The following is a 17263-nucleotide window of genomic DNA, read 5'->3' as shown; positions in this document are numbered from 1 at the left end:
TACAACAACAAAAGAGAGAATAATGAGGACTTTTTTCCCAAGACAGTGAACCAACAAAACCTATTTGAATATTTCGGCCCTATATCTAAGGGCCGTCTTCAGCAAAGAAAAAATAAAAAACAATAAAACACTTACAATAAAAGTTCTCAGTTAAAAATCCATTTGTTTTTATTTTAAAATAGCCTTGGCATCATTACTTCTTAACGAAAAGTTCAGCCAAGACTGTCTGATAAAAGCTAACATTTTGCAAGATAAAAAGGTTCATTCATTTCACTAACTGTATTTATTAAAAATTGGAATGATTTCTTATTGCAATATTTGCCTTCTCTGCAGCTAATCTGATAGTTCTTTTGATATTGGGCTTGTTTTTGTTCGTTCCTATTTTTGTTTTATTTTGAATTAGATTATTTTCTATAATTAATTTTGTGTACATAGGGTTGAGTGTGTATTCACCCAAGTCTCTATTTAGGGATGTGTTATTATTTAAGTTTCGTTTGATTTCGATTGCCTCACGGACAGTTTGTTTGATTCCTAGGTAATTGCTAGTTAGAATTGTTTCGTCAAATAGAACATAATGGTCTGGATTTTCAAAAATATGATTACTTAAAGCTGAATCGAAAGATATGGGGTTATTTTTAGATTTTAATGCTTTTTCAATACTTTCTTTGTGTTGCTGCAATCTTGTTCCTAAATTTTGGTGGGTTCGACCGATGTAATAATTTCCACAACTACATGGTATTTGATACACCCCTCGTAGACGAGTAATTGGGGTTTCATCCTTACCAGAATTGACAAGATTCATTATACTTAAATTGCTTGTGAATACAACACGTAAATTGTTCTTTAAACAAACTTTTTTCAGTTTTGAAGTAATTTTCGGAATATAAGGTAGGCAAATCGTGTTTGTGGGTTTATTTGAATCATTTACTGGTGTGGGATTTAAGGCTTCAGAAGAATTACTACTACTACTACTGCTACTAATACTACAATACTTTTGCGTAAGTGTCAACAGACTGTGAAATTTCTTACCAAGCGCTATAGCTTTTTTCAATAATAGCTATTGTCTAGAACACTCCGTAGAAATCAGTTTTTTCCAGGGTTTCCATCCCCATTGATTTATCACTATTACTACTGATTTTTATATTGCCTAAACAAAAAAATCACTAAATCAGCGCATAAATCACTACATTATCGAAGAAAATCACTAAAAATCACTAAAATCTAGTGATTTTTTCATCGGCGGCAACCCTGCTTTTTCCTCTTCTGGCTGCAAGAACGTCAGTGCACAAGCGGGTTCACGTTCAATAGGCACCTAAATTTATGCTTAAGCCACTTCCGTTGGAAACTAACACACTTTTGTAAACCCAAATTAAAAATCGAGGAGTGGATATTAGCTTCTAGGTGAGATGCTTATCAAACCGTTCCAATGAGCAGGGATTATAGAACTATCCTTATGAATAGTAACCAAAACTTAACTGAAATTCAAAACAGTCTATATGTACCTCTTGAGCGAGCTTTTTGTCTAAACTTTAAATAGTCAAATTAGTCGAGCTCAATGTCGAAAACTATTAGTATACAAAATTTCAGAGGGGAGTACACCCCACAACTGTTGTAGCTTTCTTGAAATTACACCATGAAACTGAACATGTCTGAGAGTCAAAAAGCAAAGGTTTTAAGCGGTTAATTTGTAACAATACTGACTTTTGTATCATTTTTTTAACGATAATCATGGACTTATGTTTATATGCTTTTTTTTACATATTGTAATTGTATCAAACAAACAGTGGTAGAATATCGGGTTAAACCTCATTAAAAAATAAATAAATGTTATAGTGTCTTTTGAAACAATACAAATTATCATACCACATAAAGGTACCGATTAGAGCCATTCATTCCACGAGAAAACAATCTTGGGCTGAATAGGCCGAAAATACTATTTAGAAATTTTTTTTAGATAAACAATGAGCTTAGATCTATCAACAACTTATTTTTCAGGGGCAAACTGCCGCACGGTGGCAAAAATATGTTTAAAGTCAATATGGAACGGCAGGTCATTTTCGAAAATTATTTATAAGCTTACATTGAATGTTCTGAGCCCACAGTCTTTTATATGTATTAATATAATTTAAGTATTCGCAATAACAATTTATTTTGTAGGTTATATAAATTCATTCTTTACATATATAGCTGCGAATAATTGCTTTTTATTTGCGAATTATTACAAGTCAATGAATCTGTCTGAGGGAAAAAAGTGTTTAAAGCTAAAAAAAAGTAGTTAAATTATGTCCAAGTGTTCCAGATGAGCTCTACCATTTTCGAAGAATTTTTATTTTAAGAGAATAAACACTTAGCGGAACGTATAAGGGTTATGGAGTTTGAGCTGCTCTTTTCCCCCTGTGAACAAATTATTTAAGACAGAAACATATAAAATTAAAAAAGTGTTTAAGATAAAAAAAATAAAATTTTTATAGGAAATTTTGTGAATGTTTCATGATTTTTTTTTAAGAAACTAGTAGCTAAATTTAAGCCGAAGAATAGGCCTTAATTTAAAAGGATATTTTATGTCAAGCCTTTTGAGAAGATCCCCTCAAACATACACTTGTCCATAGATATCGTTTACATCAGTCTTTTGCTCGTCATCCAAGGAAATTTTAGAAAATTTTGAAAGTTAGTTTTTTTTTAACCAGTAGTTAGATTTCAGCCAAACAATAGGCCTTACTTTAAAAGGATAATTTATGGCAAGTCTTGCGACAACATCTCCTCAAACACACACTTGTCGCTCGATATAGTTTATATCAGTCTTTTGGTCGTTATCCAAAATATTTTAGAAAATTTTGAAAGTTAATTTTTTTTAAGAAACCTTCAGTTAAATTTCAGCCAAAGAATAGGCCTTACGTTAAAAAGATAGTTTATGGCAAGCCTTGTGAGAACATCCTTTCAAACACAAACTTGTCGCTATATATATTTTATTTAATTCTTTTGGTCGCTATCCAAAAATTTTTTGAAAATTTTGAAAATTTTGAAAATTAATTTTTCTGAGAAACCTGTAGTTAAATTTCAGCCAAACAATAGGCCTTACTTTAAAAGGATTGAAAATGACAAACCTTGTGAGAACATCCCCTCAAACGCACACTTGTTGCTAGATATATTTTATATAAATCTTTTGGTCCTTATCATATAATTTTTAGAAAATTTTCAAAGATAATTTTTTTAAGAAACCTGTAGTTAAATTTCAGCCAAAGAATAGGCCTTACTTTAAAAAGACAGTTTATGGCAAGTCTTGTGAGAAGGTCCCCTCAAACATACACTTGTCCATAGCTATAGTTTATATCAGTCTTTTGGTCGTTATCCAAAAAATTTAGAAAATTTTGAAAGTTAATTTTTTTTTAACCAGTAGTTAGATTTCAGCCAAACAATAGGCCTTACTTTAAAAGGATTGTTTATGACAGGCCGTGTTAGAACATCCCCTCAAACGCGCACTTGTTGCTAGATTTAGTTTACATAAGTCTTTTGGTCGTTATCCAAAAAGTTTTTGAGAATTTTTGAAAGTTAGTGTTTTTTGAGAAAACTGTAGTTAAATTTCTGCCAAAGAATAGGCCTTATAGAGTTATAGGCCTAGATATAGTTTTTTTTTTTAAGAAACCAATAGTTAAATTTCAGCCGAAGAATAGGCCTTACTTTAAAAGGACAGTTTATGGCAAGCCTTGTGAGAACATTCCCTCAAAAGCCCACTTGTCCATAGATATAATTTAAATAAGTCTTTCGGTCGTTATCCAAAAATTTGAAAGTTAATTTTTTTTTAAGAAACCACTAGTCTATTCCAGTCTAAAGTGCACGACTTTTTTTGCTTAGCAAAGAATAGGCCTTACTTTAGAAGGATAGTTTATGGCAAGTCTTGCGAGAACATTCCCTCCTACGCCCACACCTAGGCCGACAATAGAAGGGATTTGAAAATGGGTAAGAACTTCAACAAGCTGCTCAGCCAGTTCATCCATGGTAGGGTAAGCAAACCTGGAATACAAAATTTATTTGAGTTTTACTTACTGCTACCGACCATTGCCCCACACTCCAGGGGTTGCCCCTCTAGGTTCAAGCTTCAGCTTTTACGGTCTCTAAGAAAATGTTTAAGGGCTTATAGCTATAATAAAAGAAAAGTTAAAATAGCCATTTGTGTTTTTCAGATCTGTACGCTAAAGGTTTATTTTAGTATTTTCAAAAGAGTTATTTACTCAAATTAAATGCCCTTTGTGATTAAGGGGTCAATCTTAAAGAGTTCGAACAAAATTCGAACTTTAGCGTAAAGAGTGAGGTATTGACAAGGGGCCAAATTCCACTAATATACGTAATAATTCCTGGTTGATTTAAGATTTGATGCTGCTCCTTGCTTACAGTTGAAAAAACTTGCTTTTTCTAATTTAATTTTAATCGGGGGTGTCTAACTCCTTACTTACCTTCTTGTGAGCAAGCTATTGAAACTGTTCTGGAGCTATTTTTGTCCATCTTGAGGAATTGGGATAAAAATATGCAAATTAAATGAAATACATAATTTATAATTGAAATTTTTACGAAAACTCTTTTGATTTTCTCTTTGAATAGCAGCCACGTGAGGGGATGCACGGAGAGGGGTGTTGATCCAAGAGAAATGATCAAAATTTTCTAATTTTCATACCGTATACCTTTTTGCTTGAATACTTCCTCTGATCTTTGTGATTTCCAAGCTTAGGCCTCCACCTAAGATCATTTCCTATATATATGGCTGATTAATAACAGTTATTTAAAGACACGGCCTATTTTAACAACCCATTAACTTATCCTTGATGAATTCAGCACAAATTGCAATCAAGGTAAATCCATCTCGTTTTTCTTATTTTGTTTGTCTTTTTGTTCGTTTCTTTTACTCAGTTTTTGCCTACTTTGCATTTTGCCTTATTTTCCTTTCACTATTAACGATCTCGTACTATTTAGTATATTTCGTTTAAAAAAAATGAACCACTTATCGGAAGTTTTTACGTTTCTCCCTAAAATGTATAGTTCAAATATAACTCACCGGTTATTTTTTCTGATAGGGGGAAACATTACCCAAGATTACTCCATAAGATTAAACCCCCCTCCTCTAGAAAAACGTAAGAATGGTGGTATAAGAGTGCAGTTTTTTTCTTTAAAAAAATCCACCACGCTTTTGTGGCACTTGATATTTACCAAGTGGCATATAGTGATCGCAAGTTTCATCCGTCGGTCTGTCGATCTGTCTATCTGTCTGTATGTCGGTCTGTCCGTCCCGGGTTCACGGACCAGACAAGATTAAATTAGAAATAGTCATTTCCCCCATTCGAACATATGGAGGGACGGAGGGACGGTTAATTCGGAAAATTTGAAAAAAATGAGGTATTGTTTTACTTACGAACGGGAGATCGGATCTTAATGAAATTTGATATTTAGAAAAACTTCGTAACTCAGCTCTTAATTTTAATCCCGACCAAATCCGGTAACACTGGGGGGAGTTGGCTGGCGGGAGAAACCGGAAATCTTGGGAAACGCTTAGAGTGGAGAGATCGGGATGAAACTTGGTGGGAAGAATAAAAAAAGTCCTAGATATGTGATTAAATAACTGGACCGGATCCGCTCTCTTTGGGGGAGTTGGGGTGGGGGGTACAAGGCTTTGGCGAGTTCGGTGTTTCTGGACGTGCTAGGACGATGAAAATTGGTAGGCGTGTCAGTGACCTGCACAAAATGACTTAAAACAGTAATTTTGCCTACTCGAACATCTGGGGGGGGGCTGGAAGGAGGGGAAAGCCTGAAAATTGATGTATGTTTATCTTACGAAACTTGAAACTTGGATCTTAATGAAACTTGATGTATAGAAAGATCTCATGTCTCAGATTCTCTATTTTCAATTCGGATTGGATCCGGGGAAATAGGGGGAGTGGAGGGGAGAAACAGAAATCTTGGAAAGCGAAAATCTTGAAAAATGCTTAGAGTGGAGAGATAGGGATGAAACTTGATGGGAAGAATATGCACAAGTTCTAGATACGCGATTGACATAACCGGACCGGATCCGGGCTCTTTGGGGGGAGTTGGAGGGGTTTCTAATGCTTTGGCGAGTTCGGTGCTTCTCGACATATTGATAACTCTAGTACCGAGTCTAATTTTAAATTCCGACCTGGTCACAAGTGTCATATGAGCTTTTGGCTCTGGTTCCTTTTTTGTTGGTCATTTTGTTTATTACTTTTACTCTTTTTTTGCCTACTTTGCATCTTGCCTTATTTTCCCTTTTACTATATGCTATCTGTTACTATTTGGTATATTTCATTAAGAAAATGAATCACTTAGCAAAAGTTTTTACGTTTCTCCCTAAAACATATGGTTCAAACATAATTCACTAGTTATTTTTTTCTGATGGGAGGAAATCTTACTCAAGATTGCTCTATAAGACTCCATAAGACTAAACCCCCCTCCCCTAGAAAAACTTAAGAATGGTGGTATAAAGGTGCAGTAAACAAAAGCAGTTTTTATCGTGTTTTTTGCTTTAGTTTGCTTTTGTATATATCGACCGTTTTGTGCCTTAAACAGACGTGTAGACCTAGGACTTGACGAGTTTTGTGTTTTTCTTTAATAGGTAATTTTTGCGTAATTCACCTGTTGCCAATTGCCAATTGGCTGTCTCAGAACATTCATTCCCTCCTCCGCCTCCTCCTCCCCTTGATTGATGCCGCAGGTCCATATAAAATGAAAGGTCAATGTAGACAATTGTTTTGAAACTTGATTTAACTGAGTTGAACCCTCTGACGCTTCGTAAAATTACGTGTTGCGTGAGACTGCGCAGCAGCTAATATAGAAAAGACCCAGTGAGGTGTTGTGAAGTAACATAAATGTGCTATATAAAAGTAATAGAATATAGTAATAGTAATATTTTATATTAATAAAAGTTAAAATGAAGTGAATTCCACTAGTCGAAAAAACAGAATTAACACTTTCTAATGGCATAAGTTCCGTCAAAACTGAATATTTTACTTTCAGGCTCAAAACGAGAAAAGCAAATGTTTTCTAATATTTTTGAGAGATTAGGTATCGTTTTTCAGTTTTGCCGGGTACCCAGAACAATCCGTAGGCAATTTTTCCTGAAAACATCTAGTAAACGTCCGTCCGCCTTTCGGAGCACCCATGCTTCAGAGCCATATTTGACCACTGTCATCACTGTGGCTTCTAGTATTCTTATCTTGGTTTGCACTTGGACTGACCGTATCTTGCTTGGACTGACCGTATCTTGGACTGACCGTAACTCAAACCGTAGGTTGCACGAAAAATGTGGTTCAATCCCACTTTCTAGGGCTATAATGAAAGAAAGATTGAGATGGCTAGGCCACGTTCTGCGGATGAAGGATGAAAGATTGCCGAAGATTGTCCTTTTTCGCCAACCGTCTGGGGCTACACGAAAAGCAGATCCTCCTCGCTTGGGCTGGGAGGATGTCGTAAATAAAGATTTAAAGGAAATTGGGACTTCCTGGGAGGGTGTAAAGAGGGAGGCCTTGAATAGATTAGGCTGAAGGAGGAGCGTGCGTAGCTGTGTTGGCCTCGGGTGGCTTGGTGCTTCAGTGAGTTATTAGTAGTAGTAGTAGTACTAGTAGTAGTAGTGTTATTTATCTGGAACTTCTTAATCAAATTCTACAAGTTATAGAAAAGTTTTGCCACACAATATTCGCTTTGTGTGTTTTTCCAGTATCGTTTGGACCTAACAAAAAATCATCGAAGTCTTTTAAGGGAGTTTCATACTATTGAAATTATTTTGCGACCTTCAGCGTCGGCTAGTCTCACGGATACTGTCTGTAACATACGACACGATACAATCTGTAATACAAAAGTAATATAAATATTGTGAAGCAATATAGAAAAGAAACAGTAAATGGTTGTGAAGGTGTGTGGCCGTGCCTGAAGTCCCATAAACATGCTTTTTATATGCCCAAATTACCTAACTTTCAGTGGGTATTCAGGTAAATATTGAAGAAAAGGTGGGTTAAGGGGCTAGAGTTTGATTCCAAATCTTGCTTCGTTCCCAAGAGTATTTTAGACTAAGTCTGTAATGTAATTAGTACTCTCCTCTTATAATTAAAATTATTATAATAAAAATAACTAAAATTATTGTGCGGCTCAAATTGGGCATTAGAGCTGCAAATTTCTATTCGAATAAGACCTCTATCAACATTCTTTCATCACTGGCTTGGTGATATCATCCTCCTAGGGGAAAAAACCGGTAAGCCAACAAACGGATAAACACGTATCCAAAACTTTCTTGGTAAAATACAAAAGGCTTGATTTGTTTACATGAGCTTAAAACCTTCGGCATATTTTTCTTGGACATGATGAATGTGATGGAGTAAGTATCGGTAGGACTCCCCCCTTTTATGGGGTATTTCTCCTTTTTTCTACAATTACTCCTATTTTCTTATCTTTTTGCCTTTTAATGGGTAAATTAATTCTAAATGTTTTGAATCACCGTAAAAGAAGATTATTGTCATTATAATGCTTTCCTCAAACTTCAGATTTTTATATTTCTGGACACACTCTTTACCTTATACTCTTTACTTTACTTAACTCTTTACTTTACTCTTTACTCTGATATTAATACTCTTATTTTACTACTTTTAGTCTTTTAATTTACTCTTTTCAAACTTTTACTCTTTACTTTACTCTTTACTCATGTACTCATACTCTTTGCTTTACCTTATACTCTTCACTTGCAACTTGTTACAAAGAACTGATTAATTTAATTTCTCCTCCAGATTCATTATTACTCCTTAGAAAAAACTTACCCTTCTGGAAGTGTTTGGCAGCCCTCTTCTTGTCCAGGAGCATTGACATGATAAACGCAGAATACTGACAGAATGTCCTCCATCCCAGCATAATTGAAGAACGCTTGAAAGTTTGTTATATCTGGAAATATTGCTTGTAAGGGTTTCGAAAAAACAGAGACAGAATGGGAAAGGGAGGAAGCCAGAGAGGGGGAGAGGGACAGAGAGTGGTGGGGGAAGTGTTGGAGGGAGAGGGAAAGAAAGCGAGAGAGAGAGAGAGAACTAGAGATGCTAAGGGAGAGAGAAGAGAAACAGTGGACAGCCAGGAAGAAGAGAGCGAGAGAGAGAGATAGAATTAGAGATTCCGAAAGAGAGAGAGGGGAAAAGAAAGAGAGTGTGGAAGGAAGAGGGAGAAGAGTGAGCGGGAGAGAGAAAGAAATAGATAGAGAGAGAGAGAGAGAGAGAGTGAGAGGGAGAGAGAGAGAGAGAGAGAGAGAGAGAGAGAGAGAGAGAGAGAGAGTACAAGAAGGGAAAGCTATGAAAGTGAACTTTGTTGAAAACAATTTACCACTGTTCGTACGGTCAAATAATTTATTTTGTATTTTCACGCTTTCAACACTTAATTCTTAACTTTAATCATTCATTGTTTATTCCTACATTCTTACATTTTATTACTTTTCATATTAAACAACGATAAAACTCAAAAAAGGGTGAGCTCTCTGAATCTATTTCATTTTACGGCCTTGTTTGTGATAAATTAGGTGTTAATTGTGTTCTATCGGGTATTAATGTTGTTTCAAACAAACATTATGGCTGGAATACCTCTAAAGGTGCCAAGGAACATGTTATGTCAAACTAAGATTCGTAGACTACATTCTTAAACTCGGGTTTAATTTTAAGCATTTGTTCACTGCACATTCCCATATCTTGTTTAGCTCTTAAGATACATGTAGATTTCTAGTGTTTATTTTTTTTTTAAAATAACATACTTTGCTTTCTCAAACAGAGAGCTTTTGATAGAATTTTTTTTTTTTTTTTTTGAGGCCTAAGTAATAAAGCACTTCTGGATGCAAACAATTACTCGTTTTAAAGAATTTTTTAGCTTTTCTGATAGCCTGTGTAATTTATGTTGTGTAACATAATATCTTCAGAATTTTCTCAGACTGTTGTGTTCCGAAGAGAAAGTGTTCTTAACACCTATAAAATTATGGCATTTTGTGGCAATTTTATGTATCTGAATTATTAAGTATCATTTCAAAATTTTACATAGCTGAATTTATGGATTTTACTTACTTATACATATCAGGTTTTTTGCTTTTTGAGAAGAGAAATGGGGAAAGGCTCATTATTTTAAATCTGTTAACAAGTTCTTTGAGAGAATCACTATTTCTTCTGTATGTTTTGCCAAATAAAAGGTCTTTTCTTTGATCCAAAGAGAGTGAGGAAGTTATAAGAACTGGATTTTTAGTGTCTTAACATGGGGAAATGGGTATTTAAAACCAGCAGGGATACTGACAGTGTAGCGACTGGAAAATTCTAAAGAAAATTAGATATTTGATATGATTAATCTGCAGTGAAATGTGATAAAAGCTTGTCTGTTAATTTTTCTGTAAATGATAATTAATCATCCCGATTATTTACAAGAATCATTTCTATCATCAACAGAACCACCAACCGCATCTAGCATTTGGCATTTTTCAAGTTTTGTAATCGTGTTTATTTCAGAAACTGAGATCAGACACTTACTACTACCTCAGTTTTACCGACTACAAACTTTTCCTTATCATTACACTAGGAAAATGTCATGAAGCACCAAATGCTAGATGAAGCTGAAGATCTTTCCTCAAGACTAGTGCCAGTTCCCACCTAGGTTAGCTGAGAAAAATATTGGCAGGTAAACTCTTTAGTAAAGCTGGCATGACTGCATCGGGACAGGAATGTGGTTTTATTATGCCAAGACGTTGGCCCTCAAAAGACGTTGATCGCCTTACTAAGTAAGGCCATCAACGCCATCTAGAATTTAGTTTTTATTGGCATTTTCCTAGTTTTGTAATCGTGTTTATTTTAGAAACTGAGATCAGGCACTTACTAAAACTTTGGTTTCACCGACCACAAAACTTTTCCGTATCATTACACTGAAAAAAATGCGAAGAAGCACCAAACGCTAGATGATGTTGATGGCAAAGCTGGCACGACTGCATGGGATAGGAATATGTTTTTACTCTATTGCATTGGATTAACGACGCATCTCGACCACCCAGGTCCTGCAATGTGTTGCTACAGCCAGGCTGTACCAATAGCCCATTTTTGTACAGGCTGTAGCAACAGCCCGGTTGCTACAGCCCATCTCTAGGGTATTACTACTGTAGATAAATCTCGTATAAATTTATATAAAATGGATATTACCAACCTGAGATATTTGCAACTTCAAATAGGGATAGAGAACCCCCCCCCCCCCCCCCTCACGCCCATCATTTCACCAAACACACCTAGTCAAAATTTTGAGACAGCCATTTTGTTCAATGTAGTAAAAAGGTCCGGAAATTATATCTTTGAGTAGGACAGCCTCTCCACAGCCCTCAGGACAAGAGTTGTAACATATGCCCTGGGGACCTATAAGGTTTTTATAGAAAAAGTGGTCGTCTAAGCTTTGGAGGGGGTTTATTGGATTGACAATCAGAAGTTCTAATGACTTTTTTAAGGAGGTCAGATACCCCTTCCCCAAACGTCGTATTATCCCGAAATGCATCTAATAAAATTTTGAGATGACCATTTGTTATTGTAGAAACTTTTAAAAGAGCTAACTCGACTGGAAATTGCAAGGGCTACTGCCCTTTTTAATAGTCAAAAGTGATTAGAGGGTAACCAGCTCCCCATGCCCATCATTTCCCAAACACTTTCAATCAAAATTTTGAGATAGCCATTTTGTTCAACGTAGTTGATAGGCCTGGAAATTATGTCGTTAAGGATGACCATCATCCAGCAGCCCTCATCACAAGGATTGTAAGCTATGCACGAGGGTATATAAGGTTTTTATAGAAAGGGTAGTTGTGTAAACAGCGGAGGGGGCTCATTGGATTGGAAATCAGAAGCTCCGGTGCCCTTTTTAAGATTCAAAGTGATCGATGGGAAGTCAAAAACCCCCTTCCCTGGCATCCTCTTTTCCCGAGATACATTTCAGGGAAATTGTGAGGTAACCATTTTGTTAGCTATAGTCCAAAAATCCTATAAAAATGTCTATATGGTGGACACAAACCCCAAGAGCTGGGGCAATGGTTGTAGGTTATGCCCCGGGCATATAAGGTTCTTATGGAACGGGTGATCGTGTAAGCTATGGACCGCATGGAGCTCATTTGATTGGAAGTCGGAAGTTTTAGGGGCCTCATCAATCAGCCAGCCCCCAAGCCTATCATTCCCCAAAATACATTCGATCAAAATTTTAAAAGAGCTAATTTTTGTTCCTTTTGAGTCAAACTCAAACGAGCAAAAATTAACATGAGTAGGGCTGATATCTCCCATGCCTTTTCAAGAGCAGAACATAATTTGCACTTTACTGAAAACCAAATACGTTTTGAATGTTTTTACTTTTTATTTTAATAAATATAAAACTATTTAAACTTTAAGGAAACAAAATTTCAGTATATTTCATTCAATTTGACAATCCACGTTCTTTTTTTTTTGTCTCAGTAAAAGCATAAATTATGCTCTGGTCTTGAGAAGGCATGGGGGTATCAGCCATAATCACTGTAATTTTTGCTCATTTTGAGTTTGATTCGGCTATTTATAATAATTTTTGTTCCTTTTTAGTTTCATTTATTTATTGATAGTGATTTGTGGTAGTTTTACGCTTGGAAGATTATTTGATTTAATTTCTGCTCATTTTTAGCTTAATGGAGCTCTTTACTTTTTTGTTGAAAAACTTATTTTGTGGAAAAAGTTTTTAAGTTAATCACCTGAAAAGAGATGTATGCAGCATTTTTGGGTAAACGAGTTACCAAGCCCTAGACGGCGTTACCGATTTTTTTTTTCAACACGCGTTAGTTTCAATTCTCAACAGGTTTGCTTTATGTACAAAAATTTATGTACGAAAAATAGCTTTATGTACAGAAAATTTAATAATAATTCAAATTTTGTAGATGTCGAATGAAGGATTATTGCTACGAATTTAGAATTTATTCGAGTTTTTTTAAGATCCCAATTGAAATAACTAGACTGTAAATTATTTGAAGAACCAGATAAATCCTGAGACATCGAGTTTGAAGGCATCTAGGTAAGCGAAAGTCTTAGGGTATGGGAAGTGACAGTGTGACGGCCCGTGACATTTTATTTGTCAAAAAAACGAGTAGTTTATGTAACACAAGCAACACATAGGGTTGAATCTTGTCTCTAATGACTCCTAGATTAGAACTGTTTTTAATGGCTAATTCACAACACGTTCTTAAAGCGTATTTTCCGATCAAAAACATTGAAACAAAGATGGTTAGAGCAGTAAATGAAACTAAAAAAAAAAACTATTATTTATTAGTTAAGCTTTATTTAAATAAAATAATAATTAGCTAAAATAATTAAAAGAATGATTTAAATTAAACTTTAACTTACGGTTAAGACCCAGATCATGATAAGTCATCAAAGCGGGTTTTCTCCTGTCTCCTTGAATTGCAACCATACCTCCGCCCATTGAGTCCCCACATATACTTCGTCATACTTATACTTCTTCTTTTCTAATGATTTGCCACTCGGTTTCATCACTTCTAGCGAAATTATCTCAGGACAACCCTTCGGAATACTATTTGAGGACCTAAAAATAAAGAAGGGCAAATATATTATGTACTATAGCACAATGAAACAGTTTATGGTAACGAACTGTAAGCAATAAGTGACATGGCTCAATAGTAACCAAAACTGTAAAAAAAAAAAAAATTCTCAAACGAACAGAAATCACTCCGTATATGAAGAGGTTGCCCACCTCCTCAATACCATGCTCTTTATGCTAAAGTTTGAAGTGTTTGTTCCAATTTCTTATGCGATTCCTGAAACACAAGGACTGCTTAATTAAAATAAAGCTCGTTTAATATTGCTTAGAAACCTTAGCATAAAGATCAATGTATCGAGGAGATGGCAACCCCTTCACAAACGAAATAATTTCTGTTTGTTTTGAGTTTTAATGTTGCTCCCTTACTTTCAGTTAAGGCCGTGATTAAGTGAACTTGAAAACATCGAGGTTCAAATTGAAGTTAGGACAGACTTATTTCTCCCAATTCTCTGGAGACCGTCGATTGTCAAAAACCCTTCAAATAGCACTTATTCATTGGCGGAAATAGCAGGTTAGTTATACCTGCTTGTCAATATAGTCTCTAGGAGTGTTATCGGCGATCTGAAACAATTCTTTCTGGCAAAAAACTTGTAAAAATTTCAGGTAGCTGAAAATTTTCTATGGGACTGTTCGAAAACAGGAAAACACATCGAAAAATGGTTGCAATCATCTTACAGTTTATTGTCTTCTGCTCATGATAGTACCGATTTTGTTCTAAAAGCAATATCCTTCTCAGAGTACACTTGTGAAAAAGAGCTGGACATTTTATAAGATTTCTAAGCAATTAGAAGAAATAGAGCAAAATCCTAGCAAACATTTTGCAGCATCTTCAGGAAGCTACGACCTGATATTAAAAGCGGTATCTTTCGCCAATTTATACTTGAGTACTTTTTTAATATAAATTTTCGATTTAATAGGGTTCCATCAGTTCACTTAATCACGGCCTTAAGGAGAATTTTGTATCATTCCGTCACTAGTGATGCTTTCCTTCATTAAGATGACAAGGATAATTTCATTGGGCTAAAATACCAAAGGACCGCTCGGTGAAGAGAACGACAGTTTTTTTAATCTCTTTCGCAAAAGAACTTTAATTTTATTTTATTTCCTATAGAATGTAAAACCATTAGTTTATTTGGAGTCTGGATATTTCTGACACCTTTCATATGAATAATGTTTTTCCAACATTAATTAAGGCCTAAATAAATTTTTTATTCCGGAAAAGAAACAATTATCTTATTCTGGACAATACTATTTAACGAATAATAGTCCCTTAACAGGTTCTAAAAGAGCAATAAGCCTTCTAGAAGTCAAAACATCACGTGCCCTTTACTGAAACAAAATGTTTTAAATGTTTTTTCTCTATACGTTAATCAGACCAAAATTGTTAAACTTCTCGTAATGAATATAATTTATATATTAAACAATAAGTCTATTTTCATTAAGTTTCTTTCGGTAGTCTTGGTTGTTATGAGGATATTTTTCTTTTTTGCTCTTTTGGTTTATTAATTTAAAAAAACTATTAATAAAAGTTTATTAATTTATTAATAAACTTTAAATTAATTTAATTAATAAAAAAAAATTATTAAAAATTATTAATTTAGAAATTAAAACGGTTTATTAATTTTAAAAAAAAATAACGGTTTATTAATTTAAAAAAATTATTAATTAGTTTATTAATTTACTAACCTATAACTCTTTGCATAGTCTTACAGGAACTATGATATCAGTAACTTTCAGTAGACATTTAAATTATCTCAAAAACTTAGGCATAAAAATAATGCTTTTGAATTCATTAAACAACATACAAAAATAATGGATTGATTTATCAGGTAACTCTTTTTTCACCCAGTATTACTCGAAATGAAGAACATATTAACCGTAAAATGAACTCTGGAAATCCAGCTATTTTCTCTTTAATAAACCGAGAATTTGAATTTGTGATACAAATTCTAAGGTGAGTCCGTAGTCTTAATACTATAAGATTCCTTAACTACGAACTTGTCTACAAAAAAAAAGAAAAAAAACATGAAATTTCCTTTTCAGAGCCAAACGACAGTCAATCATTGAACTGAGCTCGTTGTTCAGAAGTGATGACAAATTAAAAAGAAAAAAAGCAATAATCAAAAAATGCTTTAATCTTATGCTTTTAAAAATGTCCTTAAATGTTGACATTTACCGTAGCAAAACTTCTATATTGTTTTGTGTTTTCAGCAAAGCGCTAGTTTTCAGTAGCCCTACAGACATAGGGAAATATAACTTCGCTCTTTACTTCCCTTGGAAAAACTTTGTATTTCTAAAATCAATCTTTGCTCGTTTTTGATAAAAAATTGATTTAGAAGCCGCACTGCCATGATCTTTTCTTATTTATACAAAATAACTTCTGTTCGTTTTAAGTTTCAGTGTCGCTCCTTAGTTTCAGTTGAAAACTTATTCTTTGATATAATTCTTAATCACCCCCATCTAGGGAATATAAGACACCTAAAACCTTGTTAAGGAGCTGAACGAAGAAGCCGTTCAAGAATTGAAGGAAAAAATAAGTTTAGAAAATCAGAAGAAAAATCAAAACATAGAACATTCAGGAAAGAAAAATTATCAGGAAAAAACAATCAATAAAAAACATTCAGGAAAGAAAAATCAGAACATAGTGTCGTTTCTTCTTGTAAAATTCTTAAAAAAAAGAGAAGAAGAAATAGATCTTTCATCGACTTTAATTTAAAATTAAATTTAAATTAAATTTTTTATTTTAATTGAATTAAATTTTAATTTAAAGCTTCGACAAAAAAAGTCAACTAAGTGTAAAGGTTTGTATATTGACATGCTTGTGGAAAATCTTGCTAGTTGAACAGAAATGTGCCTTTAGGCTTAGGGAATTATTTGACCTCTCCCTATACATAACTAAATAAAAAAACAAGTTGTTTTAACGGAAAGTAAGAAGCGACAATAAAACTCAAAACGATCAGAAATTACTTCGTATATTAATTAATTAATTAATCTTATTTTTCACCTACACGATACATAAAGTAAAAATGATGGAGTAAGAATAAATATAAAAAAAACACAAAGAGAAAAACAAATACACACATAGTCAACGAAAAAAAACGGATAAGACGGTGGTGAGGGGATAGGCGCACAGAAGCTTTACTGGAGAGTTTTCTGTGAAGAATCTCCAACTTTAAAGTTATGTCAGGAATTGAAAATTTTCTAACAAGAGTCCTGTTTTTTGTCCAAGGTGGAAGATACAGAAGAAATTTACAAAATTTGAAATAATTTATCCGAATTCTTTTTAAATTACCATTATTAAGAAGTGGGAAAAGACCTGAAGCATAAAGGACAGAATGATCACAAAAAGTAGAATAAAGTTTGGCCAGCGCACGTCTATTATACTTCCCTCTGTTTGCAACAATTTTTGCATATCCTATCTGAATCTTTTTACTTATGTCACAAACAGTACGCTGACGTAAGCTCGAAAGATTGACTCTTTCTCTTAACTCTAATCTTTAAAACAGTAAAAAAACTTCAGCGTAAAGAGCGGGGCGTTGATGAAGCAGCCCCTTTCACATACGAAAGAATTTCTGTTCGTTTTAAGTTTTAATGTCGCTCCTTACTTTCCGTTAAAAAAAAACTTTTTTTTTATTTAGTTTCTGAACGTGTTTGAATCAATGCA

At 34.2% G+C, this 17263-nt stretch overlaps 1 protein-coding gene across 4 annotated transcripts in view; it reads right to left on the bottom strand.

Moving 5' to 3' along the window:
- Positions 1-17263, bottom strand: part of LOC136027970 (protein NDRG3-like) — a 123118-nt gene that overhangs the window by 28401 nt on the left and 77454 nt on the right. For 3 of the 4 annotated variants that reach the window (XM_065705462.1, XM_065705460.1, XM_065705461.1), the window contains exons 3-4: positions 8808-8928; positions 3870-4011 (exon numbers count right to left, since the gene is read on the bottom strand). In XM_065705462.1, coding sequence (XP_065561534.1) covers positions 3870-4011; positions 8808-8928 — 263 coding nt within the window. Of the gene's footprint in view, positions 1-3869; positions 4012-8807; positions 8929-13385; positions 13585-17263 lie in introns of all 4 variants that reach the window. The other variant, XM_065705463.1, reaches the window with a different exon arrangement.

The sequence above is a fragment of the Artemia franciscana genome, chromosome 6 (assembly GCF_032884065.1).
Source record: "Artemia franciscana chromosome 6, ASM3288406v1, whole genome shotgun sequence".
Taxonomy (NCBI): domain Eukaryota; kingdom Metazoa; phylum Arthropoda; class Branchiopoda; order Anostraca; family Artemiidae; genus Artemia; species Artemia franciscana.
This window is presented reverse-complemented; position numbering and strand designations above follow the sequence as displayed.